We start from the raw sequence: 24,830 nt of genomic DNA on the forward strand, positions 1-24,830 counted from the left end.
CGGCTCCCGGCATGCACTGCGCGGCGGGGCGGGCGCCGGGGCCGGGGCCGCCCCCTCCCGGCTCGAGCCCGGCGGCCGCGGCCCCGCCCCGGCCTCGCCCCCGCCCGCCCCGCCCCGCCCCTCCCCCGCCCGCCCGCAGCGCCGCGTGCCGGGCCCCTGCCCCGCCGGCCCCGGCAACGGGCACGAGTCCGGGCCCGGGGCCCCGGGTGCCCGGAGCCCTGCCCGCCCCCGTTCCCCTCCCGGGAAGCACGCCGAGCTGGCAGCAGGGCCGAAGGCTTTATTTAAAAACCGGGAGCACGCCGTGCCGCGCCATGCCGGAACCCGCGGGGCAGCCGCGCCGGGCCCGGGCGGTCCTGGGCCCGGAGCCGGAGGAGGGAGAAGCGCTGGGACTGGGAGCAGCGCCGCGGCCCCCTCCCCGCGCCCCTCCCGCCACCCCGGGGCCCAGCCGGGCCCAGCCTGGAAACCTGAGGTAGCAGCTGGTGGTCGCCCGCGCCGGCCAGACCTCCGAGAAGCCGGCGGGGGCTCAGGGGCACCCCGGTCTCCCCGCGTCCCCGCCGCAGAGGGGCGGCGCGTATTGCTTCCAGAGGGACCGGGAGGCCGGGGGCTGTCGGGGTCCTGGCAGGCTGGGGCTGCGGAGGGGGCGGTTTGGCAGCAGCTCGCTGTGGCAGGACCCTTAGGGCCGCGGGGTCCCTGCAGGCGGCACGGTGGTGGTCACCATCTCCTGTGTCTGGGGAAGCCCCAGGGCCGTGGTGCTGGCTGGGGTGGCTGGGCAGGGGGACATGGGCAGATCCCACTGGTCCAAGTGGCTGGCACAGCCGATGTGTGTCACCAGGAAAGCATGTGGTGACAGTCCAGCCATCCTGGGCAATGGGTGCCAAGGCCACCCACTCCCCTCTGTGGCCAGGCAGTGCCAACCAGTCACCACATCCTAAAGGGAGAGTGACCAAATGCTGCCCCACAGCACCCTGCCGCAGTCCGCTCCTGCTGGGAAGGGCTCCCCAGTCCCACGAGGGAGACAAGTGTCCACCCGGCTTGGCTGTGGGCACATCCCAGCAAACCTGGGGATGGCAAGGAGGGGCGGCCAGGCAGGGTGAGGATATGGCTGTGCGCTGCTGTGCGCTGGTCTGATCCCACCATCCCTGCCACGGTGAGACAAGCTGGGGGCCTGATGGGCCGGGGGCTGGAGGTCACCCCCTGCCCTGCAAGTCCCCTGCTCCAAGGCACAAAGGTTCCCTGGCTGGGGCTGGATGTTCAGCACCAGCCCCACAGCCGCCCCTGCCCCTAGGGACAGTGGCACGCCAGGGCCGCTTGCTGCAGCTTTGGGGCACCCCGACTGCACCCCAACCCCTCCGTGCTGCTGCCCTTGAGCCACTCCATGCCTCTGGGAGCTGCTGGCCTGGGAGCAGATGTTGCCCAAATGTGAGCCAAGCACCTTGTAGAGTGGTTTATTGCTGGCATTGACACAGTGATCTCTCAGGGCAGCATAGCGCTGCACAGGGCCAGCCAGCCCAGCTCCTCTGCTCCAAGCACTGCTCCAGACAGGGCACTTTGGGAACACGGGGACAGGAACTCGTCACAACCTTCCTCTCACTGCCAGCCCAAGCCCTGCTCATTGCTGACTGCTCCCAGAACTGCTGCTGGGACCTGCCTGGGCTGCCAATGCGCCCAGTGAGCTCTGCAGGGCTTGGAGGAAGCAATGGCTCTTACCGCCAGGGTTCAGCAACCCAGGCTGCCTCGTGTGAACGAGCCCCTGACCTGGCAGCAGCACGGGACCCTGGCCTTACGGTGGCCAAAGGCACTCTGCTTCCACACAGACTCACCCACCACCCTGGCTGCTGCTAGCAGCTGAGCAGGCCAGGGGGCTGGGGCTGGGGGAGCATGCCTAGCACCAAGCCCCGAGCTAGCCCAGCAGCACCAGCAGAGCCAGTTCCTGACCCCACCGCATCCCTGCGGCCCTTTGCACCAGGCAGGCTCCTTCCCTTGAGGTGTTTGCGCTGAGCCAGTTAACGCATTAAGGCTGGAGAAGCAGCAAGAGGTGAAGGAAACCCGAATGCTCCTGGTCCACCAGAGCTGGGTCAAACAGTTCAGAGAATCTGTGCAAAAATGAAACTAAAGGGTTAGAGACCACCCCAGAGACCCCCCCCCAAGCAGCTCTAATAAATACACGTGCAGTTTGCAGCTGGCGTGAGGTTGGGTGGCTGGGGAGCCCTCGCTCCTGGCCCCAGGGTCTCCCTTGGCAGCGACGTGGCTCTCGGTCCTCCAGCACTGCAGGCGGCTCTTGGGGAACGCAGAGGACGTGTGCTTCGGGGTGGATTTTGCACCAGTTTATTGTGTATCTTCTGAAAGGGCTGCACCAAGCTGGGTCCCAGCCGACCGAAGGGGTGTCTGCTGCTGGCTGCTTCTGCTGCAGCATCTAGTCGGTGGCTGGAAAGGGGAGAGACAGTAAGGGGATGTAGAGCAATGTGCTCTTCTTGGGACCCCAGGGTTTCACATGCTGTGGCTCCAGGGCAGCAGCACCCCAGTGGCATGCGGGCCAGCTGGCTGCAGAGCCCAGGGCTGAACAATGGGACCAGCAGGGATGGTGGGGCTCTAGGGAGAGCCGGTCCTGGGTACTTGATAACTTCCACAGCCTTTTGCACAGGCCAGAGTCTCCATGGCTTTGGCCACACGTGCTAATTGCTGTCAGGCTCTGCTTTATTCCAGCTGCAGTGAAATCCCTGCCCTGCCTTCGCTCACTGCCTGGGCTGTGGGCAGGGCTGCCCTCCTGCCTGCTTCCCAGAGCTGCTTCCCAGCCAGAGCAGCAGATACAGCCTGAAGGGCTGCTGCCCTCCTGCAGTGCACAACCCCTGCCGGTGGGTACTCACCATCCTCCTCCCAGCCCTCTGCCACTCCTGCCAGCTCGTAATGCTTCTTGCGCAGCTCCCCCAGCTTCTGCCGCTCCTTCTGCAGCTGGTTTTCCAGCTCCAACACTCGCACCTGAAGGACAAAGCACACACTGCTATCGCTACTCTGTGTCCCTGCAGCACAGCCAGCTCTGCCACCTGCATGCTCCACACCAGCTGTGCCGGGCTTCCTGACACCAAGCCCACCATCACCAAGGTACATCCCATTAATGTTCCAACAGCAAAAGTTCCTGGAGAGGGGACTTAGCTCAGACGCATCTGAGGATGGGGAAAGCTCAAGGAACAAATGCATGCTGCTCCTGGGCAAGCTCAGCCTTCACTTTCGTCCACTGGGCTTCACCCACAAGCTCCTGGTGCCCAGGTGCTGGTCATGCTCTGTGCTTGCATGGCCTGCTTGGGCAGCAGTTGGGAATGGTGCTTGAGGAAAAGAGCCTCTTTACCAGGAGCAAGAAAATGGCTCAGCTCTCCCCTGCTCCCACTCCTTGGGACAGCCTGGGCACCCTCTCATCAGCCCAAACATGCCAGATGCAATGTTGGCTGTGTTTCTGAAAGTGCAGAGGAAGCTCCTACCTGAGAGTCCATTTCTTGACGCTTGATCTGGGTTAGTGTCATGCTAGAGAAGTCCATGCTGTCTGCAGAGACAAAAACACCGTGTCCCCTTGGGGGCTGCTCCCCAGTGTGACCTGCCCTCCTCAGCAGCTCCCATGCTGCAGGCAGAAACCACTGTGCACGTGGGTATGGCCAACCGAACACCGAGGGCGCAAAGAGTGGAGATCTGGGGGCAGGTCTGTGCTGCTGGCCAGGCCTGCAGCCCCGTGCTCACCTTTCTCCTCAATCTGTGACTTGCCAGACTTGGTGGAGGCCACCACACCGGCTGTGGCCTGGTTGACACCCCGAGAAGCTTGCTGGAGCTTGGCCAGGTTGGCGCTATCTTTGTCTGCCTTCACCTGCCGGGGCCGAGAGGGTGTACGTGCTCATGTCCCACCAGGTCCCACAATCCAAGCCAAGGACCTGGCATGCCAGCTCCAGCCTCACTCTGCCACCAGGTAACCCTGGTCCCAAGCAACCCTGCTGGGAGCCCCAGAACACAGCTAGGGGAGCAGTGGTGTTTCTGCCACACAGGGCACAGTGTTCCTACCTTGGAAGCTGCCACCAGCTGTGCGGTGCTGGCTGCAATCTCATGGGAACAGACCATCAGCTCCTCGAATTTCCCTTTCCCTTGAACCACCAGGTCAGCAGCATCGCTGCAAGAGGACAGAGAAGGGCTAGAGCATCCCTCGGGCCAGCTCTCTCATACCCTCTCACCCTTCTCACCTCCTGCCCCTTGGGGACGGCAAAGACCCTGCTACCCTCCACAGGGTGCCACTTACACCATGACAGTTGCTCCCCAGCCCACAGCCTTGGAGGCAGAGATGAGACCTTCCGTCCAGCGGGAATTCTTGGCATAAAACTCCTTGGGTGATGCTGCGCCCTGCAGAGGAGAAGGGAACAGTCACATGCTGGAGCAAGGGGATGCGCCCTCACCCCAGGGTGACAGGGTCTGGGGTCCCCAAACCTCTGCTCTTAGGAGACGAGAGTAAATCAGGATTTCATCTGAGATACATGTGGAAGTGGAGCAGACACCTAACCCTAGGTGTCATGGGCTCCCCTGTGCAGCATGAGAGCTTTGCTGATGGCATTTGCAACCTCTGGGTGCAAAACAGAGACCTAGGACCGGGGCAGACAGCCTCAATGCTGGCAGCTGTCCTGGCTGTCAGCACACAGCTCTGCACCGCTCCCGTGGCAATCCCGTGCTGGCCAAGTCCTTGCCCGCCCACACTGCCCTCACTCCCTGCCCGCCTGCTCACCCGTCCGCTCTCCACAATCTCTCGCTGCAGGTCCTTGGACGCCAGGACCAGCACCTGTATTGCCTGCATAAGGCCTGTGCAGGAGCCCAGGATCCTGTGAGATAAATCCCAGTGAGCTGTGGGAAGGCTGGCACGGGTGCAAACCACGCAGCTGGTGAGGTGCAGAGACCCCAGAGCCTTGAGGAAGATGCCCACCCTGCAACACTGTGTCTCATTGTGGCTCCCCAACTCACTCTTGCATCCCCAAACCCTTCTTCCTCTTCTCTTAGCACCTGGATTTAAACCAGTACCTTAATCTGTGATGCCCTGGCCACTGCTCACCTCTCATTCACTTCCAGTTTGACCCCAGTGTCACCAGCCCGAGCCTTGCTCAGCATCTCCTGGCAGAGGGGAGAAGCTACGCTGAGCCACCTGCACTGCCTGGCTGCCATACCCAGCCTTGTGCAGGTGGCCCCACAAGGCACGGTGCCCAAGGGTGCCTCAAGGCATGCAGTGACCCTGTGGGGCAGCCCTTGCAGTGCCGGTTCACCTCAATCCGTGCGGCCGCAGTCTCAATGGCCGCGGATGTAGCTGCCATCTCCTTGTCCACCAGATCACCCAGCTCTTCCTGCTCCACGTCCAGTCCTCTGGGTCGCAGCTCCTGGGGACAGGACGGAGAAAAATGCCTAAGGGAGGCACAGCCCCTCCACAGGTGCCACCACCCTGCTTTGCCCCAAGTTGCTCCCCATGCCCCAATCCCACTTGGTGGTGATGCCCATGCACCCACCTCCCCAATGGCACTGATCCGGCCCAGGCAGCTGGTCACCGCGGCGCAGTCAGCGCCTTCCACACTATCCAGGTCTTGCAGGGAGCTGAGGTAGCTCATGGCCTCGCTGCCACACTGCTTGCACATCTCCAGCAGACCTGTGAGCGCCACAGAAGAGGCTGAGGGTGCTGCTGCCCATGAGGCCAGAGACCCCCGGCCCCTGCCCACCGCAGCTGGAAGCACTCACGGTCAGCAGGCTCCACTGGGGCCATGTGGGAGGTAGCGCTGCCTTGCAGGATGGTGTCGCTGATGAGGTGGGCAAAGAGGGCCACACAGGGCAGCAGGCTGCTCACATCTGCAGACAGAGAAAAGGTGCACGGCTCAGCTGAAGCGGCCTAGGAACCCATTTAGCTCTCACTTTTGCTTCCCCTGTTCCCACTTGGGCTCTGCAGAGCCTAAGCCTTGGTTGTGGCTCTCAGCCCAGGCCTCTCATCCTGCTGCTTCCTGGAGATGCCACCTCTTGCCCACCTGAGCCCTTCCCCAGTGCTGCCGTGTCTCACCTGTATGATTGGAAAGGTATTTTGTGTGTGCATCCTGCAGCCTCTCTGTGCACTCAGAGGCTGCCAATGTCCTGGACAGGAGGTAATCTGCAGGCACACAAGAGACAAGACTTGAACAAAGTACAGCACAGCATCTCTCTATGGCTGGGCTGTCCCAGAAGAAATTGGGGAGGGTGGCTTTGCAAGGCCACTGTTTGGGACGTGCTGGCTTTGGTGGGCACTGGGGAGCTCACCTGCTGAGCCAGTGCAGCTGATGTGAGCAGGGTCCTCGAGGCGACTGAGGGCATCCTGCACCATCCTCTCTGCCTCCCGTGCACTGCCCTGCAGCAGAGCAAACTGTTCCTTGGCGAGGCGCTGCTGCAGCATCTGCTCCATGCTCTCCTGCCAAGGCAGTGTGTCAGGCTCCCTCCCCACTGCACCAGCTGGCAAACCCTGACACCCCTCCACTGCCTCCAGCTCTGGCGAACACCCACAGCCAGGGCTTGGCACGGGGGCTTTGCTCTTGTCCCTGGGGACCAGCAGTGCGGCAGTGGGCAGCCAAGTGCCATGGAACACTGCTCCCCATGTGGCTCCTCACTGTAGTGGAGTGGCCCTTGGCTCCGGGTGCACTGCCGGTGATGCTGGGATGCCTGCAACAGTGGTGCCCCTGGGGTACCTTGTCTTGCAGCTGTGTCTGCAGTGTCTCCAGCTCCTTCTTGCTGCTCTCCTTTTCGCTGCTGAGTGTGTCCTGAAGCTGCTGCAGCTCAGCCTGCAGGGCTGCTATCTCCTCACCATACCGCTCTGCTGCCCGGCTCAGGCTGTCTCTCTCCTGCTCCAGGTCTGCTATCCGGGTGCTCTGCTCTGCTCCCACCTGGCCGGGCACAAAACACCCATCAAGACTGTGCTGAGGACGTGGCATTGAAGAGATGAACCCTTGCATTTGGAGAATTGCTTGTGGCTTGTGGTCCATGCCCAGGCCATCTCAACCACTGCTGCTTGATGCATTGCAACCCACACAGCTGCGGGCAGAGTGCAGCCCTGCATCACCCATGCCAGGCAGCCCAGCAGTACCTTTGAAGCAGCGGACAACCTTGTGTGGGGCCAGCTGAAGCTCCCTTGGATGCCATTCCACTTTTATCAGCTGATGACTGTCGTCATCCTGATGCATGAGCAGATGAAGGGCTCTTTGACCCACTGCAGCTTGTCTGCCCACCCTGGGGAAGGGCAGGTCCATTTCCCTGACAGCTCCCTGCCTCTACAACAAGCCTGGAGACCTCCAGAGCCCTGTGCAGCGAATGGCCATGTCTTCACAGGCACAACAGACCCTCTGGCACAGCAGTGAGTCCAAAGCAAAGGCCTCTGACAGGAGGGCATGCTGCCTGCCAGCGTTTTGCAGCAGGCAGTCACCCTGTGTCCTGGTTTCAGTTAGAACAGAGTTAATTTTCTTCCTAGTAGCTGGTAGAATGCTGTGTTTTGGCTTAGGATGAGAAGAGTGCTGATAACACCCCAATGTTTTAATTGTTGCACAGCAGTGCTTATACCAAGCCAAGGACATCTCAGCCTTTTGCTCTGTCCTGCCAACAGGCAGGCTGGGGGTGCAGCAAGAGCTGGGAGGGGACAGACCCAGGACAGGTGACCCAAACTGGCCAAAGGGGTATTCCATACCATCTGACGTCATGCTAAAAATATAGGGGTGGCTAAATATATAGGGGTGGCTAGCCGGGGTGAGGGGGCCGGACTGCTCGGGGTTAGGCTGGGCATCAGTCAGCGGGTGGTGAGCAATTGCATTGTGCATCACTTGTTTGTACACATTATTATTATTATTATTATTATTATTATTATTATTATCGTTATTATTATATTCCTGTCTTATTAAACTGTCTTTATCTCAACTCACGGGCTTCACTTTCCATTTCTCTCCCCCGTCCCAGAGAGGGAGGGGGGAGGGTGAGCAAACCGCTGTGTGGTGTTTAGCTGCCGGCCGGGTTAAACCACGACACCCTGTCTGACTGCTTTTTCACCTGTGAGGATTTATTCCAGCAATTTCTTCCTCACTCACACAGGAGTGGACTGTTCAGCTTCTCCATCAGAGGCTATGGAGATAGGACATGGGGGTCAAGGCTGCCTGCTGGCTCTAGGGCAATCAGCTCCTGAGTCTGTCCCTTCTGAACTGGGAGTCCCTGCTGCTGGAAACCACTGCTTGGTGCAGCCTCACACATGAGTGCTAAACCCCATGGTACGATCACTGAACCCATCCAGATCTGGGAAGGACAAGGACAGAAAGCTGGTTATTGGCCCAATGGCACCTTGGTGGGTAATGCCTTGCCAAGGCACTGTGACAATGGGCAGACCTGCCTTTCTCCTGGGCACAGATAAATGCTGCAAGCCCATCTGAGACTTAGTGGAGAGGAAATGGGGCTGGGCTCAGAAACCTGAGCAGGGTGGCAGCGGCATGGCCGCGGCAGGGGCTCTCACCTGTGTGCTGGACTCCAGTGTGCCCTGTAGGACCTGCAGCTCCTGCTTGCTGGCCGCCAGCTCCTGCTTCAGCATTTCCAGCACCTCGGCTTGCTCCTGAGACTGTGGGCAGGAGAGAGGTCGCCCCGAGCCGGCCCCTGTGGGGCACTCACCCGCTTCCCTCCGAGTGCAACCAGGAAGGTCCCTTGGGGTGTGAGACCCCATCCCTGTCCCCACCACCTGTCCCCATCCCCAGGACAACCCCACTGTGCCATGCGCCCTACTCACCTTCCTCTGAGCCTGCTCGCTCACCCGCTGGAAGGAGTCCTCCAGCTCCTTCTTCTCCCTCTCCACATCACCCTGGGCCTGTCTTGCCACTGTCACCTGCTTGGTCACGTCCGCGTTCTGGGGATAGCAGTGGGAGCTCAGGGGCCAGCCCAGCCCAGGATGCATGCTCCTTGGGTGGCTGTGGGGCCCACCTTCCGCAGCAGGTCAGCGTGGTTCTGCACCAGCTCGCTGTACTTCTCCTTGAGCTTGCTGTATCGCTGCTCATTCGCCTGTGCCCTCCCTGCCACACACAGGGTGAGGTGAGCACTGGGGGCGCCCTGTGGTCCCCCGCCAACCTCCCCGGGCCCTCTACTCACGTTCGATCTCTGTCAGGCTCCTCTGCGCTTTCTCTGTGTCCTCCCGCTGCTTCTTCAGCTCCTCCAGCTCAGTGCGCAGGAACTCGCTCTCATCCAGCGCCTGCTGCTTCAGGTGCCGCTGCTCGGCCAGCTCAGCCTCCAGCTCACTGATGCGCCCGCGCAGCTGCAGGGTGCGACGCTCGTTCTGCAGATACAGCAGGTGGGCAGCTCCTGGCACCGTCCAGCGCCCGGCAGCCCCAAATGCACCAGATGGACCTTATGCAGTGGGGTAAGCCACACTGTGCAGCCGTGGGAGCCCTTCCCCATGCACAGCGGCTGCCCCACACGGCTGCTCTGTACAGACAGATTGCTGCAGAGGAGCTGGAACCATCAGGTGTGGGGCAGGACACGGACAGGGTCAGGGCCTCACATCCCTGGGGCAGCAGTGTCACAGCTCCCACCCTTCACCACCCTGCTGGCCCCTTCACAGTGTGAGCTGCCCCGGTATCGCCATGCGGTCCATGGGCCTACAGCTGCAGGGTGCTGGAGATGATGTGGCCAGCATGCACCATGTGCCACCAACCAGCTATTGTCACCCACCTCAGCCTTGAAGCTCTCCAGCTCCTCCTTCAGGGTCCTGATCTCCCCGTAGAGCTGCTCTATTAATCGGTCCCTGGGAAGGAGACACCAGGCACCACCTCAGTACTCCTGGCACTGACACAGGGATGTGGAGACAAGGAGAGAAGGTCCTCATGGAGGCCACTGTGTCCTCAGGGACAGCTGAGCTCAGCTCTGCCTCCTGCTCCACACCGAAACCCATGGACAGGAGTGCTTGGGGCTCCTGGGATTGTGCTGGGTTTGGCCATGGCCCTGAGATGGCCCAAGTGGGGACACGTCCCTGGAAGGGGTTGGGTGTGGGCAGCCACAGCACTTGCTGGCAGATGCGGTGCTGTGTTCTGGGGAGCTCCCGCTCTGCTTCATCCTCCCTCTGCCACCCAGTGTCGGGAGGAGCCACAGACCCACTGATCGGAGGACTCACTTGTCGTCCTTGTTCATCCCATTCTGACTGTTGAAATTGAAGGGGTCGCTGCTGAGTGAGCTGCCAAAAATGTCATCAAACTTGTTGTCAAACAGACTCTGCAGGAAGAGAAGCACAGGGACCCAGGTGAGCACTGCTGCTCCCCTGCTTGTGCAACAGGAGCCTGCATCCCCTGCTGTCCCTGGATGGACTGCACAGCCATCCCACCGGCCAGCAGGACTGCTGCCTGCAAATGCTGCCCATCTGGATTTCCCAGAGCCCCCATAGCCTTGTGCACAGGCAGATCCCAGCACTTCCTATGGGGCAGCTGTGGTCCTGGAGGGCAAATCCCCAAAGTCATTTCACATTAATTCACATTAAAATGCTGAGTGCACAAGAAGAACTCTTAATGGAGAGGTGCAAAGAACTCCTCTCCCAGCAGAAACATCCATGCAAGCACAGAAAGCTGTAGGGTAATGCTAGGAAGGAAAACATCCCCAGCCAGCCATCACTGGAGGGCACCAAACTATTAAGAGAAGCACCGTGGGATGCATTCAGCCTGACTCAAACACAGGCAGGGAGCCCACGCTCCCCACTGGGCACCCTGCAGCACCCACCAGTGACACACAGCACCCTGTGCTGACGCTCAGTGCTGCCTGAGACCCTGCGACAGCACAGTTCAGAGAGAAAGTGATGGGTGCGGAGTCAGAGGGCAGCACCATAGGCACAGCCATGGGCCATGCCTCAGTGTTTACCTGTGACGCTGTTTCCATTTCCACCAGGTCTGTGATGGGCTCACTGTCAGGCGAGGATGCCTCAGCGGGGATGACCACCACAGGGCTGATGTGCTCTGACAGTGCTGAGGCTCTCAGGAAATTGGGAGGGTTCTGGGAAGGGAGGAGAGCACAGCTGGAAGGTGTAAGACCAGTTCCACAGTAGGGCTACCAATATGGCTGGCCCTGTGTCACACCTGAAAAATCATTTCACTCCTCATCCCTCCCAGCTATGCTGCCGTGAGGAGGGATCCTGGACCCCAGCCCTCTAGGGACAGCGTGCAGCCAGAAAGCAGCTCCATCCCACAGGAACATTAAAAGAACCTGACCCAAGGAAGATGCAGGGATGAGCCCTGGGCCCCACAAGCCCTGAGTTGCCACCATGCCCACGAAGCAAAGCAGGTGGCACACGATGCTTTCTGGACAATGATTGCTCATTGCCATCAGCCCTCCCTGCTGCTCCCAGCCATGGGGATGGCGAGGGCTGCACCAACACCGTGGTGCTCTCACCTCTGGGAGCTGTGGGATCTGAATTAGCCGTTTGAAGTACTGCAGGTTACTGGAGCGATAGAAGAGGTCCTTCAGCCTGGAAGGGGACAGAGGCTGGTTAAGGAAGGCTCTCCGTGTACCCCAGTTTCTCACTGCTCTCATACATCCCCATCAGGCAGCTCCTCTGCACACCCCATACAAACCCTTGCCAGGCTCCAGAGCAGTGTCACCGCATTGTGCTGGAAGGAACGGGAGCATATGCCACCACCAAACCCATGGCAGGTTGTCAGAAGACCCTGGCCCCCAGACTCCCACCGCTGGTAAACACTGATTGCTAGAGGCTTTCTCGCATAAACCCAGGATTTGACGAGCAGAGAGAAGGACCTAAGACCACAAACCGTGGGAGAGCCACTGCACTGGGTTGTACCAGAGGCCCTGCCACCTCTCTGCACTGTCCTGACAGTAGCCAAAATAGTAGTTTTGAGTGAACAGCTGTGAATCAGCCCCACTGCTCCCATTATATCTCCAGCCACTGGCTGGTCAGGGCTTCCTGCATAGAGGCTACATCTGCACCATCATCTTCAATTCTCCCCATGAGCAGCCCTGCCTCCCTTCTAACCTGATTTCCAGTTCTGGCACCAAGAGCAGCCTGTGATAAATGCTCTCCACCCCTGGTTTTACACCTGGTATTATGCAAGAAGAAAAGCTGCAGCCAACTTGGCATTCAGCCTGGTGCTGCCACCACCATGAGCTGCCATTCCCTTGGCATGGTTGATATTTGCCCCTGGGTCTGTCCTGGGCATTCAGAACCCGCTTACAGCCTAGCCATCTACTGATGGTCGTGCCTGGTGTTTTTCCCACAGGCACTGGTTTGCAGTTTTTGACCTTGAATCGAGATGTCCTATATTGTGCAGTCTCAGTGCTGTGATGTGCCCCTGCTGCTCTTTGTTGCCAGTTTTCATTTTGACTACCCTAAATAACTGTGTACCACAGGCCATAGCACTTCACTGCCTGCTCGCTCTTGATCTCATTTAAAATACAATGAACAGCACTGCTTCCAGCACAGTCACTGGGAATTACCCTGAAAACCCCACTGGTACAAAACTTTATCAATTGTCACCTGCCTTTCGAGCAGTTGCTAATCCAGGGGAGACCTGTCCTTCCATCTCAAGGCAGCTTTTTTTTCCAGAGCTTTCGGAAATAAACATGCTCACTAGTGTTTGCACATTGCATGTGTGAGTTCCCAGGTAACTGGGTACATGTGATTTGGCTCCGGCCATTTGCTCCTATACTCCTATCTGTTGCTATTAAAATCTCTGCTATTGATATTTTAATTTGGGACAGTGCCTCAGACAACAGGACACATGCCATAAGCAATTTTACCTTTTCCTGTTCTGAGCTGTACCCCAAAAAGACAGTTTTTCCCTCTCAAAAGCCACCTCTGCTTGGCTGAATGACCTGAATTTGCCTGCAAAGTCAGGTCTTCAGAGGACAACACCCTGAGCTCTGCAACACCTGAAGATTTTCTCTTTCTGCTGCTTCTTTTAACAAGCTGTCTTGGTTTGCCTTTTTTTTTTTTTTTTTTTTTGAAATTAAGCACTACTCAGGGAAATCTCTTTTTCACGGGCTTAAAGACTACAAAATTGACTACCCAGGGGCACACCAGACACTGTTGCCTGCAACAGTACCTCAAGCTGTGCCTATCACAGCTTGAAGGATGGCAACTGGGGAAAATTAGGACCTCCCCACGAGCACCCCACCACATTCAGCTTCTCAGTCCTTGCTAAGCAGGTGCTTTCAGTGGCAGCAGTGCAGTGGTGCTGTGTAGTTCAAACTCCTCCAGTGAAGCCAGGAAGGGCAGGGTTGGGTCCTCAGCAGCGACGGAGAGACATTCATCTCAGCACGTCAACTGCAAATTGCAGTTAAAACTGCAATTAAAGGGTTTGAGGGTTTTAAATCATCAACTGGCGCTTTGCACAAAATGGCATTAGCAGCTGAATGCCTCTTTAGAATTAATAATGCAGTTATCTGGTAATTCAATAGCATTGGATTAGCCAAACGGAGTGGGTGTCCTGGTGAAAGCATCCCTACTCCAGCAAAGCAGCTTCAAAGCAGAGGCAGTGAATTTGAAGCAGGCTGATTTTGGAGCCCTGCACTAGACAAATTCATGCATTTCCTCTGCTTCCATTGCTCAGCTGCTGAGCCTGAGTGCAGAGGGCTCCAGCACCCCAGGGCTCCCTGATCAGATCTCGGTAGCCAGAGCACCACCTGGGGTGGCAGCTGGCACCCCAGGTCTCCACTTACTTTCTGAACTGCTCCAAGAAGCGGTCCCGGTGGCCCTGCAGTGTGTCAGCAGGCAGACCTGGGAGAAGCAGCAGATATAAACCTCACTCCGTGTCCCCACCTCAGGAAGAAGCAGGGCTCCAGGGGCAGCCTGTCAGCAGGGACAAGCATTTTGCAGGGACACTTGTCCTCCTCCCGGTGTCCAAATGGGGAGCCCCAGCCACACACTGGCAAAGAGTGCAGACACCCGGGTGTTGCTAAGTGGCCAGCCAGGCTGCTTCCATGTAGGATGCCCCAGCAAGCTGGGCTGGGGGCATGTGGGTTCCCGGAGTCGCCCCATGCATAGCCTGCTGGCTCGCCACATCCCCTCCACCCCTCTGAGCTCCCTCTGAGGCATGGGGGGTACTCACAGGAGTGGAGCTTGAAGAGCAGCTTGACTGTGTAGTCGTAGAGGTGGCTGCAGTCCAGGATCACCTGGATGAGCGGAGCAAGGCGGCACTGCCCCGCAGCCGTGACCGACACAGACCGTGACATGTCCAGGGAGCTGAACACTGGTGGGGAGGAGCAAGGACATGGTTCAGAGGGGTAGAGGGAATGTCAGGCTGTCAGAGCTAGGATTTGTGTAAACCAAACAGACAACTGCCTTGGAGCTAATGGTCTGTACTCCTTTACAGCCAGAGAATAGTGACAGCCCTCTGTGGCTGGCTCATTTCTTCCCAAACCGGGTGTTTGACACAGGTCAGCTTGCTGGGGCAGCCACGGAAATGCCACCCAGAGCAAGAGACCTGATGGCCTGTCATGCAGCCTCCGTCATGTAGCTGCCTCCGTCCCAGTTTGTGCCATGAAACTTCAGCAAGAGCAGAAGCTCCCACCTGTGACTCTCCGGCACCACACTGGTGTGGGAACTCCTTGGCACCATACAGTGAGGGTGCCTGGTCCGGAGCCAGCCTTCAGCAGGGAGCAACAGGACAAAACCCACCCAAGCACGTGCAGGGACCCTGAGACTCCTGTCAGCTCCCAGCTGAGCTCCCAAGGGATGAGACCAGATACAAATACTAGAAAAAGGCAGAGGTGGAAAGGAGCTTGGCGCATGCTCCAGCCCTGGGGTGGCTGCCAACCACCTGTTTTGGGAGATGACTCTGGGAGCAGGAGGAACATCACCGGCATCCGAGGTGAGTGTGCACAAAGCCAGATGCAGCCCCAGGGCAGGAGCGTGCTGCGGTGGCAGACAAAGCAGGTCACCCTGTGCTAATCCCAGTTGGCTGTGCTGCTCAGCCTCTCCTGCACACAGATCTGTCAAGCCTCTGTGCTGGGAAGCACCAAGCAGCCTCGGGGTAAATAACAGACAGCACAAATATTCTCCAACTTAGAGGCAGGCGGGAGCAGGGGCTGCACTCCTGGTGTGTGTGGAGCATCCTGCTGCACCGTGTGTGCTGCTGGGGAGATGCTCCAGAAATACCCAGGAGCAGATGGCAGGGATCCTCTGCAGGGAGCAGAGTACAAGACACACTGGAGCATCCCACATAACTGCAGGGGACATGCATCCCACTGCACTCCTTGACTGTTAGAGGCACGTTTTATGGATCAGGGTCATGTGTAGGGTGCCTAACCAAGAGAATCTTCATGTGCATTTACACAAAGCACTAACACAGCTGAGTTACTGAAGCACTTACCAAGGTACATGACAGTACAAAGGGGGGAGCTGGAGGCCAGCGAAGTGAGGTCTTGAGCACCACAGCCTCTGGTTTCCACAGTACATCTAATTATATCTAATGTGTTCCCATGCAAGTCCTAGGAAAGGGATGCCTGGCAGCTGGGAAGGAAGGGCTGCTGCCGTATGTGTCTGGGGACCATCTTCAGAGTCTGGTGTTATGCATCCTAAGGTGGCCTTGCTCTGGTACTTCTTTAATTTGTCCCAAACCCAACCTTGCTAGTGTGCAGAAGCACATTACGGTCCTAAGACTTTAGATTGACTTGTTTTTACCTCCATGCCTGATTACAGCCTCTGAGAGCATGAGGAAGAGAGGGTACTCCCACACCTCTTCCAGCTCCAGCACTACTGCAAGTACCTGGGGGAACTTGTGTTCTCCACTAATAAAAGCCAGAAACTGTCACAAGCTCACAAGTAAGATGAGAAGAAACTCAGCTGAGGAAGGCTGTGGAGTGGGAGCCTGAAGCTGGGGAGTTAAAACCAGAGGCATGTGGGGGAGAGTGGAGCTGTGCATTGCAGCTGACCCCACACAGAGCTGCAGGAGGGCTGTGATGAGGCTAGAATGGCTCTGACATGGAATAAGTTCATCTAAGAACAACCGTGGTGAAGTGCACGGAAAACAGATAAGACCTGATGCCCTCAGACAACTCCCTTCCCAGAGCCGGTGCTGCCGCATGGCACACACCAGGCCCACACACTAGGGTGATGAGGGGCTTACCTGTCTGGAATAGGTTCAGCTCACACTCCAGGTAGTCAAACATCTCCACCGTCAGCTGGAAGCTAGGGAAGAGGGGCCAGGAAGGTTGGGCAGTGTCCCTGCACAACCTTACCCCGTGCCGAGGTGACACACTGCCTGCCTGAGAGGTACGTGACAGCCCTGGCAGGTGGCTTTGTCTGCTCACAGTGCCCATGGCAGGTGGTGGGGACAAGGTGCCAGACAGGGACACGTCCCTGGCTTGGAGGGGCAGCCGGCGAGGGTGCGCAGAGCTCCCCATCCTCCCCCTTGCCACCTGCCTGTCCCGCACTCACAAGTTATTGACGTCGCTCTCCCCTGCCTCATCGAGCTGCCGGTCGGACATCTGGAGATTGCCGGGAAACCGTGGGTTCTGTGGGGGGAAGAAGCAGTCAGGAACATGGAGGGGCTCCCGTGCCCACCGTGGCTCCACACCAGGACACCTGGCCTGGTGTCCCTGCTGAACCAAAGGATCCCGAGCTGGGCTCCTCAGTGCTGAGCAGGGGCTGCTGCCCCCAGGTCTGCCGGTGGGTTAAAGTCTCGATGTCCATCACCAGATCCCTCCATCCTGGCAAAGCAATGCTGAGAGCCCCAAAGGGGCTTCACCTCATCCCTGCAGACTCCAGACTGAGGACAAAGGCAAGTGATCACCCTGAAAGCCCCATCCCTTGCCAGAAGGAAAAGTGACGCTCAGCAAAGTCCCTCATCCTCAGGGCAGGGGCTGCAGCAGTGGGGAGCGGCTGGTACCTGCTGCTGCAGGGGGTAAGTCCTGCTGAAAAAAGGCTAACAAGAGGCCTGCTGAGCCCTGGGTGAGCAGGAGCCAGAGCCTCCATGGTCCATACAGCCTGTACTTCTAGCAAGAAAAGTCAGTTCCCTCTGGGCTTAGAAACCTGCCCAGCTGCGAAGAGATGGGGCAGCAGCTCCTGCAAGGCTGAAAAGGAAAGTGCTGCAGGGCAGAAAGGAGCTGCCATTTACCTCGGAGGGCAAAGCCTCTTATTACTGCCCCTACTAGTCAAGGTACGCCATACTATGGCTCCAAACAGAGCTGAATAGGGATTACAGGTACAGGCCTAGCTTCTGAAAATATCTTTTCAGCAGAGCTCAAAAAGAAAGAAAACACTGCAGGTACCAAACCTGCCACAGCCAACTACTTTAAGCATTAGAGCACTTGAACCCACACAAGGCAGTGTTTGTGTACAAGCCCACAATGACTTTTCATTCTGTTCTTGGAGGAACGCCTTTATTTTAATGCCACAAGCATAAGAGAACGTCTGCCTAAATAATAAACTCCATCAACGGGCGCACTGCTTCCCAACACCCCACAGGGCACATCACATTCCTTTCTATAAATATATTCCCCATCACCTTTGGCAGCCAGCACTGGCCGAGCTGTGTGCAGGCATGCTGCAGCAACAGACCTGGAGCCAGCCAACTCTGACCACATCCTCTCCAAAACTCAGCCTAGACAAGGGACCTGCACAGCAACTCTGCTCTGGAGGCTCAAAACAAGCTCCCGAGGCAGGCACACAAGAGAGGGGGGAAAAAAATCTAAGCTGTTCCCCTGCTCCGAGTGGCCAGAAGCACCCAGAGTCCAAGAGCCAGAAAGCATGGATTTTAGTGAGTGAGAATGATTATTTGAGCTACCAGACCACAAGCTGGAGACATCACTGTGTGGAACAGGATGGGACACCATGCTGCTGCTCTGCTGACTCTGGCTGGGACCCAGCCCTCCCACACCACCCCATGTTCAGCGATGTTTAACAAGTAATTTACAAGAGATGGGGGCAGACCCTCTGGCAGCTGTAGAAGAGCTTTGTGCTTCATCCATTGCTGACCATGGCCAATAATCCTCAATGCTGGTATGCAGGTTGGAGCAGGTGCTGCTGCTCATCCTCTTCCATGCACAAACCAGGACACCCCACTGGCCTGAAGCCCCGGCTTCCCTCCCTGTGTTCCTGGTGATACATGAGAGCTGGGCTCCATGCAGGATTTTCAGGACATTTACACTCCAGCACCGGCTCCTGCCCTGCCTGTGCTTCCCCTACCTGGCCCTGCTGTCAGGCAGGAGACCTTCCTGCTGTGCACTACAGCTGCTCTACCTCAGCCTGCCCTGCTCAGCCCGGCACACTGCGGCTCTGCCCCCTCTGCCTGCCCAGGTGCCTGGGCTCCTGCAGAGCTCAGGAGGGGATGTGCACTCCAAGGCTGGGGGTCTCTCCGTACTTTGCATAGCCCCCTGCATTCAGCACAAGGAAGACCATGCCAGGTGACACCGTGAGAACAGCTGTCCCTGAGGCTGTGGTCCTTGGGACACTTCTGATCCAGACACTAGCAGTCTGGGGCATGTTTCACGATGGTCACAATACAGAAGAGGACATGCTGGGGTCACAGCCAGGATGACACTCCTGCAACAGTTCTGCCTGTTGCTGTCCTGCATTGCCACCAACTTCTGCCCCTGCAGCTCCCTGTAGCATGAACTCCCACAGCCCAGCTGTGCTTTGGGAGCAGGGCTGAGCCCCAGGCTCCCCAGTACCCATCCCTCAATGCAGCAGTGGCTCAGCAAGTCCTACCTCTGGTGCCTAGTGCGACAGCCAGGCTCCACCAAGCCAGACGGCATGGCTTAGTGCCCTTGACATGCTTCAACTACCCTTTGCGAGGCAGCTCATCACTAAGGTCCAAGTGACAAGCAGGCTGGGGACACGTGGTGGTGAGGATGGGATGGGATGGGATGGGATGGGATGGGATGGGATGGGACGGGACGGGACGGGACGGGACGCTCACCTTTGTGTGAAACTCCATCTTGGTTCTCAGCAGTTTGAGGTAGATGCTGCACAGCTGTCCATAGCCCTCGCTCAGGTGGCCCTGGGGATACCAAGAAGATGTTCAGACCTTGGGCGGGCTGTGCCTTCAAAAAAGCCTTCTTGCCTTGCTGCGGGCAGTGACAGATCTGACCCCTGCCTACCTGGACTCCTGCCCCATCCTACTGACCTATGCCTCTGCCCTACGCTGCCTGGGTCAGCAGCAGTCAAAGGCCCAGCACCTTCTTCATCTTCCTACTCCTCTTCCTCAATATACCACTGCCATACAAGCTGGCCAAGTGTGCTGTGCCCTCTGGGATACTAAGGGGAGTTCTGTGCACTTCCACCACCTGCATGTGGTTTAGGCCCTCTATATGGGCCTGGGGAGGGTCATGGCAGGGGATTTGGCCACCATCTTCTCATCTCAGTCTCTCATATTGCAGATTTCAGTTCTGCTTTTGACTGTCAGAACACTTTTACTGGGTTTTGCCATAAAACAGAAAGCACATCACAGAATCATAGAATAACAGAATTGCAGTCAGTTGAAAGGTACCCACAAGGATCAGAGTCCAATTCCTGACTCCACACAAGACTACCTAAAAATTAAGCTATATTTTTGAGAGAGTGAATGCTTCTGGTATTCCAGTAGGCTTGGTGCTATGACCACTTTCCCTGGGGAGCCTGTTCCAGTATCTGAATATGTTTAGTTTTGCCCAACGTGTTTGATTTTGATGGAAGTGGATACTGAATGCGACCTGCACACCAAGTCTGGTGTGCTCAAGCCACCCACCCATCGCATTGAGCTCAGTTTCAAGCTGCATCTCTTCAACCCTCCTTGGGGGTCCTGCTTGCCTTTCAGCTGCCCTGCGCCCCTCTCCTGTGCTGTCTCAGTGATGTTCTTCTCCACCAGCATCATCCTCCTGCTTCACACATCCCCACAACTCCCAGCGCATCTCCTGCAGCCTGCCTTGCCCTGCTCTCCTGAACTTCTGGTGCCTGATTTAACCTACTGTATCTGGAAAAAAAGTCACTTAAGCTATTGTGAGTATTTCTTGCTATAAATACTCTGTCTCATTCACCCCTCTCTGCAGCATGATGAAGCGAACTGAGCAGATACAGCACTTCCAGGCTAGGAGGCTCTGGGGAGGTGTTGAGACTGTGCTGACGGGCAGAGTGAGCCCCGAGGGATTTTGTGCGTCCCTGGTGCTCAGAACCCAGCATCTAGCTCCTTGCAGGTGAGATGACCACACAGTCCCTGCTGAGGAGCTGGCCCCAATTCACCCTCCGTTTGGGCAGCCCCAGTGTCCCACAGCTGGCAGGGTCAACCACTTACCCACATCCTGCTCATGTCACTCAGCTCATTCTTGTACCTCACAGAATCCTTCAGGACCTGGACAGATGAAGAAGACAATAATCAGCAAATGAGGGTGGCATGCCCGGGCACTGACGGCAAAGTGTGTGTTATCGTGACCCAGCAATTAGTCTAAGGAATGGGTGCCCTGGACATGTTCCTGACTCTGCAGCCAGCCTGCTGCCCTGTTACTTCCCAGCCCCAGAGTGCCTCCATCTCCCTGTCCATGCATAGGGCAGGATCCTGTTTGGCAGCTCCTGCATGCATGCCAATACCCCAGGAACAGTGGTTCCTCCAGCACCATCACTGCAGCCATGGTAGGCACCAGGGTGAGTTATTCTTCATGACTTAGTGCGGGCTATTGTGGGCAGACTGGCACCATGAAGGCTCCTGCAAAGCACATGGGGAGGGATGCCCTGTCCAGTCCCTGCTGAGGACTCCCTGCTGCCTTTCACTACTCACAGCTGCGGGAGGGTAACGTCTGGCTGACACCCCTACTGTCCCTTGCGGACCCCCAGGAAGAGCTTTGGTCCCAGGTTGGCTGCTGAGCCAAGCTTGCTGCACTGATAAGCGTTGGGACACTGGTACCAGAGCTCTGCAGGACACAGCTGGGGTCAAGTCAGGGAGTGGAGGGACTCCAGTGTTTTGGGGACAGACATCAGTTCCAGCACACAAAATTCAAGGAAAGGGTCAGGAGTCTGAAGGGTGCTGATGAATATGAGGTCTCCTCATGCAGTTGGGAGCGTGGGACAGCACTCACGTTCGAATGGCCATCGCGGAGGAGCTTGTGGAAGACGTGGCAGAACTTCCAGCAGAGCACGGCGTTGCCTGAGAGCGGCAGCCTGTTCACCACTGACCAGAAGGTCTGTGCCCCCTTTTCGTGGTGCGTGCCCAGGATGCATGGTGGAGGCTGGTCAAGGAAATGGGGGTGGAAGTTGCCCCACAGCTTGGCTGGCTGCTTCGAAACCACTCCCAACCCTGCAACCCCATCGGCATAAAACATGGGGTCCTGCAGAGCATCTGTGCCCATCCCTGTGAATTTGAGGGGACAGGAGAATGAACCCCACAAAGCTGGGCAGCAGAGTGTTGATGCCAAGTGTGGGGCAAGCAGGGCTGCTGTGCACGAGGGACATGCTGTCCTCTCCCAACCAGCACCCGCAGAGCTGAGGGAAGCCTAGCCACCAATGATAGGCTGCCAAGCACAGGCAACGCTGCCCAGGCACCCTGCACACCGCTTCCCCAGGAATGCCACTGCATGCTCAGAGTCAGGTGGGCAGGTCCCTCCGCTGACCCTGCTGCGATGCCAGAGGTCAGCTTTTAGTGACAGTGCTTTGACCCAGCATCATCTGCCCCTCCATCCCTCCCATCACCGCTCCCATGAGATGGCCTGGACTAAATGGACGGATTGTTGGTGCCATGCCAGGAAGCCCTAGCCAGCAGGGAGAGCCCCTGGGGGTCTCATCCAGCCCCCCCAAGCACCCCAGCAGCCTGCCCGGCACCCCCACCACGTGCTGCCTTGCTGCGGGCCCTTTTCCAAGCAGCCCCAGCCAGCTCCCACGCTTGCTTGTCCTGTGGCCAACTCTCGGAAGGATATTTCTGGCGTGTTTCTCCTTGACAGCCACTTCCTGTGTATTAATAGCCTTATTGATGCTGACAGTCTGAAAAACAGAAGGGGGGGGGATGAGATGGGAAGGATTTGGGTTCCCCCAGTACCCCCGCTCTGCCAGCACCTGTTGGGGCCTGGGTCCCATCCAGGTCCCCGGCCCACGAAGCAGCTGCTGGCCTGTGCCAGCTGGACACTGCCCATTCCTGGATGCCTTTCTGGGATGTGCCTGGCATCTGCCAGGTTCAGCTGCTGCCAGAACTCATTTACTCAGCATAATAATGATGCAATTAAAGCAGCGACCACAAAAGGACCCTCTCCTGCCCTAGAGGTGGTGGCTCAGGCAGGGGAAGACAAATTTCTCCCCTGATCTTGGATCACGGGTAGCAGCCAGCAGCTCCAGCTCTGCTTTCTGCTGGGTGCTGAGCAGAGAGGGTGTTTCAGGGAGGATGGGGAAATCCAGTACTGGAACGGTGAGACCACCATGAGCAGTACAGAGCAGAACAGGACCTGGGATGGCCGTGTCATTTGGCAACAAACAACAGGTCCCAGCTTAATCACTGCCAAAGTGGAGTGACGGGTGTGCACTGGACAGAGGAAATTGAGCAGCTTTGTGAGTACCTTCAGCCATGGGATAGTTTTACCATGTGCATGGTGGAGGAGGGCAGGAGATGCACCCCCAACAGCTCTCCCCATTTCCTGCTGCAGCTTTCCCTCCTCCAGCCAGAACCCATTGACCTCCACGTCGCAGCCCAGCTACACTCCTGCTCCTGCTCCGTCTGTGCCCCCTCCCAGCCCCACCATATGCTCCTCCCTGCAGCCAGGGACTCCCCAGCTGCTCCCACCCCACTTGGAGCTGGCACAACCCTCCCCAGTGCAGCCAAGCCCACCATACCCTCAGGCTGCTCTCAGCTCTCTGCCAGGAAAGGCATGGTTTGCAATGCAAATGTTGTGGACTTTGTGAAGCCCACATTGAGAAGCATAGGCACAGAGTGAGAAGCCAGTGCGCTCTGTAGCCTACAGAGAGGCAGCTGCTGGAGGTGTTTTCTTTACAGGATTTTGAGTGTTTTTTTAGCCTTATCCTCCTTCTGCATCTGCTTTCTCAAGTATGCAGCAGGGCTGGGAACTGGACTGGGCCTAGAAGGTGTTTTGGCTCTCACAGGCACACAAACCTTGTGGGACTAAGCCTGTTCCAAGCCCAGCCACAGGCAGTGGTCAAAACCAAGCGGATCAAGGAAGCTGCTTGGTGTGAGTGCTATGGTTCTGGCATGGAGCCACCCGCTCCGCAGGCTCATGCTCTGCTCACAGCAACATCCAGCACCTGCTGGACACCAGAACACTCGCGTTCCCAGTGCTCTGTGAGGATCCATGCTATTGATGGAAGAAATAGGCTGGCTCAGCTCTGTCAGAAGTAGTTAATTACTGATGCAAGCCAATTAAAGCAGTGGGACTGATTCCAGTGCCTTACTCATTGACAGTCCGTCCTGCATCCCCGCAGCACTCCACATCTCCAAAATGTTCTCATAAGGGAAGCAGGACCATAGGGCAACCAAGGGCACAGCCATACACACCCCATGTGCAGCTGGGCATGGCCCAACCCCCCAGCAAACAAGGTGAAGCACAACCCACCTTCCCCCCAAAACATCTCTGCCCCCAGGCACCCGCCAGCTGGAGTGGGGACAATATGCTTATGGGCTGAGATGGCTTCTGCTTGAACTCACAACTGCAGCCTCAAGAGGAACCGCCTAGGGCCAAGCACCCCTCTTTAGACAAAACGGTGTGTCCTGGTTGTGCTGTGGGGACACTGCTGCTCATTCCAGCAGTGGACAACAGCATGGGGGCTTTAGAGCACGGCTAATCCATTTATCCCTTTGCTTTTTTTCACTACCACCCATATGGCACAGGCTCTGCTGAGGATACACATCAGTCGCCGGTCATGCTGCGCTGCTGCTTGCCGTGCTCCCTGCCTGCTGTGAGCATCCTGCACCAGGCCAACCTGGCTGAGGTGTGGGCACAGGGCAGAGCCTGCTGCTCGGCCTTGCTTAATGGAAGCTGAAAGAGACCCTGCAGGGATGGTGGAGGGAACCCAGATGGTTCCTTCTACAGGAGGCTGCAGGCCAACAGTCCTGGCTCACGCCCTCCTCACAGCTGGGCTGGGCTGGCTCCAGAGGGAAGTGGAGCCGGGGGGGTCCTGCATGGCCTCTGTTCCCCCGGAAAAGCTGGAAGTGGAGCTCCAAGCTTAAACTGCCGCTTCCTGTTGGCTTTTCCTGATGAGTCAAGGACAAGGCTTTGGTGCAGGCCTGGCAGGCTCCTGGCACTAGGAACCCAAGTGGAGCGGGACAGCAGGGGCAGCAGCCATGACACCATGCCTGGTCTGCTCTGCGTGGTGGCCTCTGGGAGTCCCGTCCCCAAGCCCTGCTGTCCCTTTGAGGCCCAGTACAGATGATGGGGAGGTTTTGGGCTCGATGGCCCAATGATGCTCCAGTGCTGCCTGCCACCACTGGCTCAGGCAGAGCCGCCACAGGCATTGGGCTGGAGCAGTACCCATGAAAGCAAACAGAGACGTGGAGCAGCAGCAAGAATGTTTTGGCTGCAAAAATGGGTCAAAAAGGCTGAGGTGTCTCACGAGAGATGCTGGGCTGTCTTGAAAGGAGATTATATGCCTTTTATGCCAGCTGACAGGTAGGGAGAAGCATGGGCGAGGCACCGCTCCCAGCCACTATGGTGTTTTAATTGTGAGTTTCTCCATCGCAGTAGCTGTTTCTGACCTCCAGGCCATGAATGTTTCCTTGGTGGTGCCACAGCCCTGCTCTGGTTTCTCTGAGCTGATGGAGGGATGCCAGAGCTGGCACTGGGGCCAACATGGGGAGACTGCTTGGGGAGACAGGCATGCAGTGGAGATGATGCCTCTGCAAATGCACCCTCCCTGTACCCCCTCATTTCCTCTTTTGTGCAATCCTTTG

The 24,830-nt window shown here is 57.6% G+C and overlaps 1 protein-coding gene across 3 annotated transcripts in view; it reads right to left on the minus strand.

Moving 5' to 3' along the window:
• Positions 1 to 295: 295 nt before the first annotated feature.
• Positions 296 to 24,830, minus strand: part of HIP1 (huntingtin interacting protein 1) — a 50,206-nt gene continuing 25,671 nt past the window's right edge. For all 3 annotated transcript variants that reach the window (XM_084299712.1, XM_084299714.1, XM_084299713.1), the window contains exons 2-31: positions 21,859 to 21,922; positions 21,025 to 21,167; positions 20,247 to 20,303; positions 18,897 to 18,977; positions 16,415 to 16,491; positions 16,104 to 16,165; positions 14,085 to 14,225; positions 13,696 to 13,753; positions 11,413 to 11,488; positions 10,885 to 11,016; positions 10,151 to 10,248; positions 9,712 to 9,784; positions 9,133 to 9,316; positions 8,968 to 9,056; positions 8,777 to 8,893; positions 8,510 to 8,611; positions 6,711 to 6,905; positions 6,289 to 6,436; positions 6,056 to 6,142; positions 5,743 to 5,850; positions 5,517 to 5,653; positions 5,280 to 5,390; positions 5,072 to 5,130; positions 4,751 to 4,844; positions 4,274 to 4,374; positions 4,042 to 4,147; positions 3,727 to 3,850; positions 3,474 to 3,535; positions 2,865 to 2,976; positions 296 to 2,424 (exon numbers count right to left, since the gene is read on the minus strand). In XM_084299712.1, coding sequence (XP_084155838.1) covers positions 2,414 to 2,424; positions 2,865 to 2,976; positions 3,474 to 3,535; positions 3,727 to 3,850; positions 4,042 to 4,147; positions 4,274 to 4,374; positions 4,751 to 4,844; positions 5,072 to 5,130; positions 5,280 to 5,390; positions 5,517 to 5,653; positions 5,743 to 5,850; positions 6,056 to 6,142; positions 6,289 to 6,436; positions 6,711 to 6,905; positions 8,510 to 8,611; positions 8,777 to 8,893; positions 8,968 to 9,056; positions 9,133 to 9,316; positions 9,712 to 9,784; positions 10,151 to 10,248; positions 10,885 to 11,016; positions 11,413 to 11,488; positions 13,696 to 13,753; positions 14,085 to 14,225; positions 16,104 to 16,165; positions 16,415 to 16,491; positions 18,897 to 18,977; positions 20,247 to 20,303; positions 21,025 to 21,167; positions 21,859 to 21,922 — 3,009 coding nt within the window. In that variant the 3' untranslated portion in view covers positions 296 to 2,413. The remainder of the gene's footprint in view (positions 2,425 to 2,864; positions 2,977 to 3,473; positions 3,536 to 3,726; positions 3,851 to 4,041; positions 4,148 to 4,273; positions 4,375 to 4,750; positions 4,845 to 5,071; positions 5,131 to 5,279; positions 5,391 to 5,516; positions 5,654 to 5,742; positions 5,851 to 6,055; positions 6,143 to 6,288; positions 6,437 to 6,710; positions 6,906 to 8,509; positions 8,612 to 8,776; positions 8,894 to 8,967; positions 9,057 to 9,132; positions 9,317 to 9,711; positions 9,785 to 10,150; positions 10,249 to 10,884; positions 11,017 to 11,412; positions 11,489 to 13,695; positions 13,754 to 14,084; positions 14,226 to 16,103; positions 16,166 to 16,414; positions 16,492 to 18,896; positions 18,978 to 20,246; positions 20,304 to 21,024; positions 21,168 to 21,858; positions 21,923 to 24,830) is intronic.

Source organism: Netta rufina (genome assembly GCF_964035555.1).
Source record: "Netta rufina genome assembly, chromosome: 21".
NCBI lineage: Eukaryota > Metazoa > Chordata > Aves > Anseriformes > Anatidae > Netta > Netta rufina.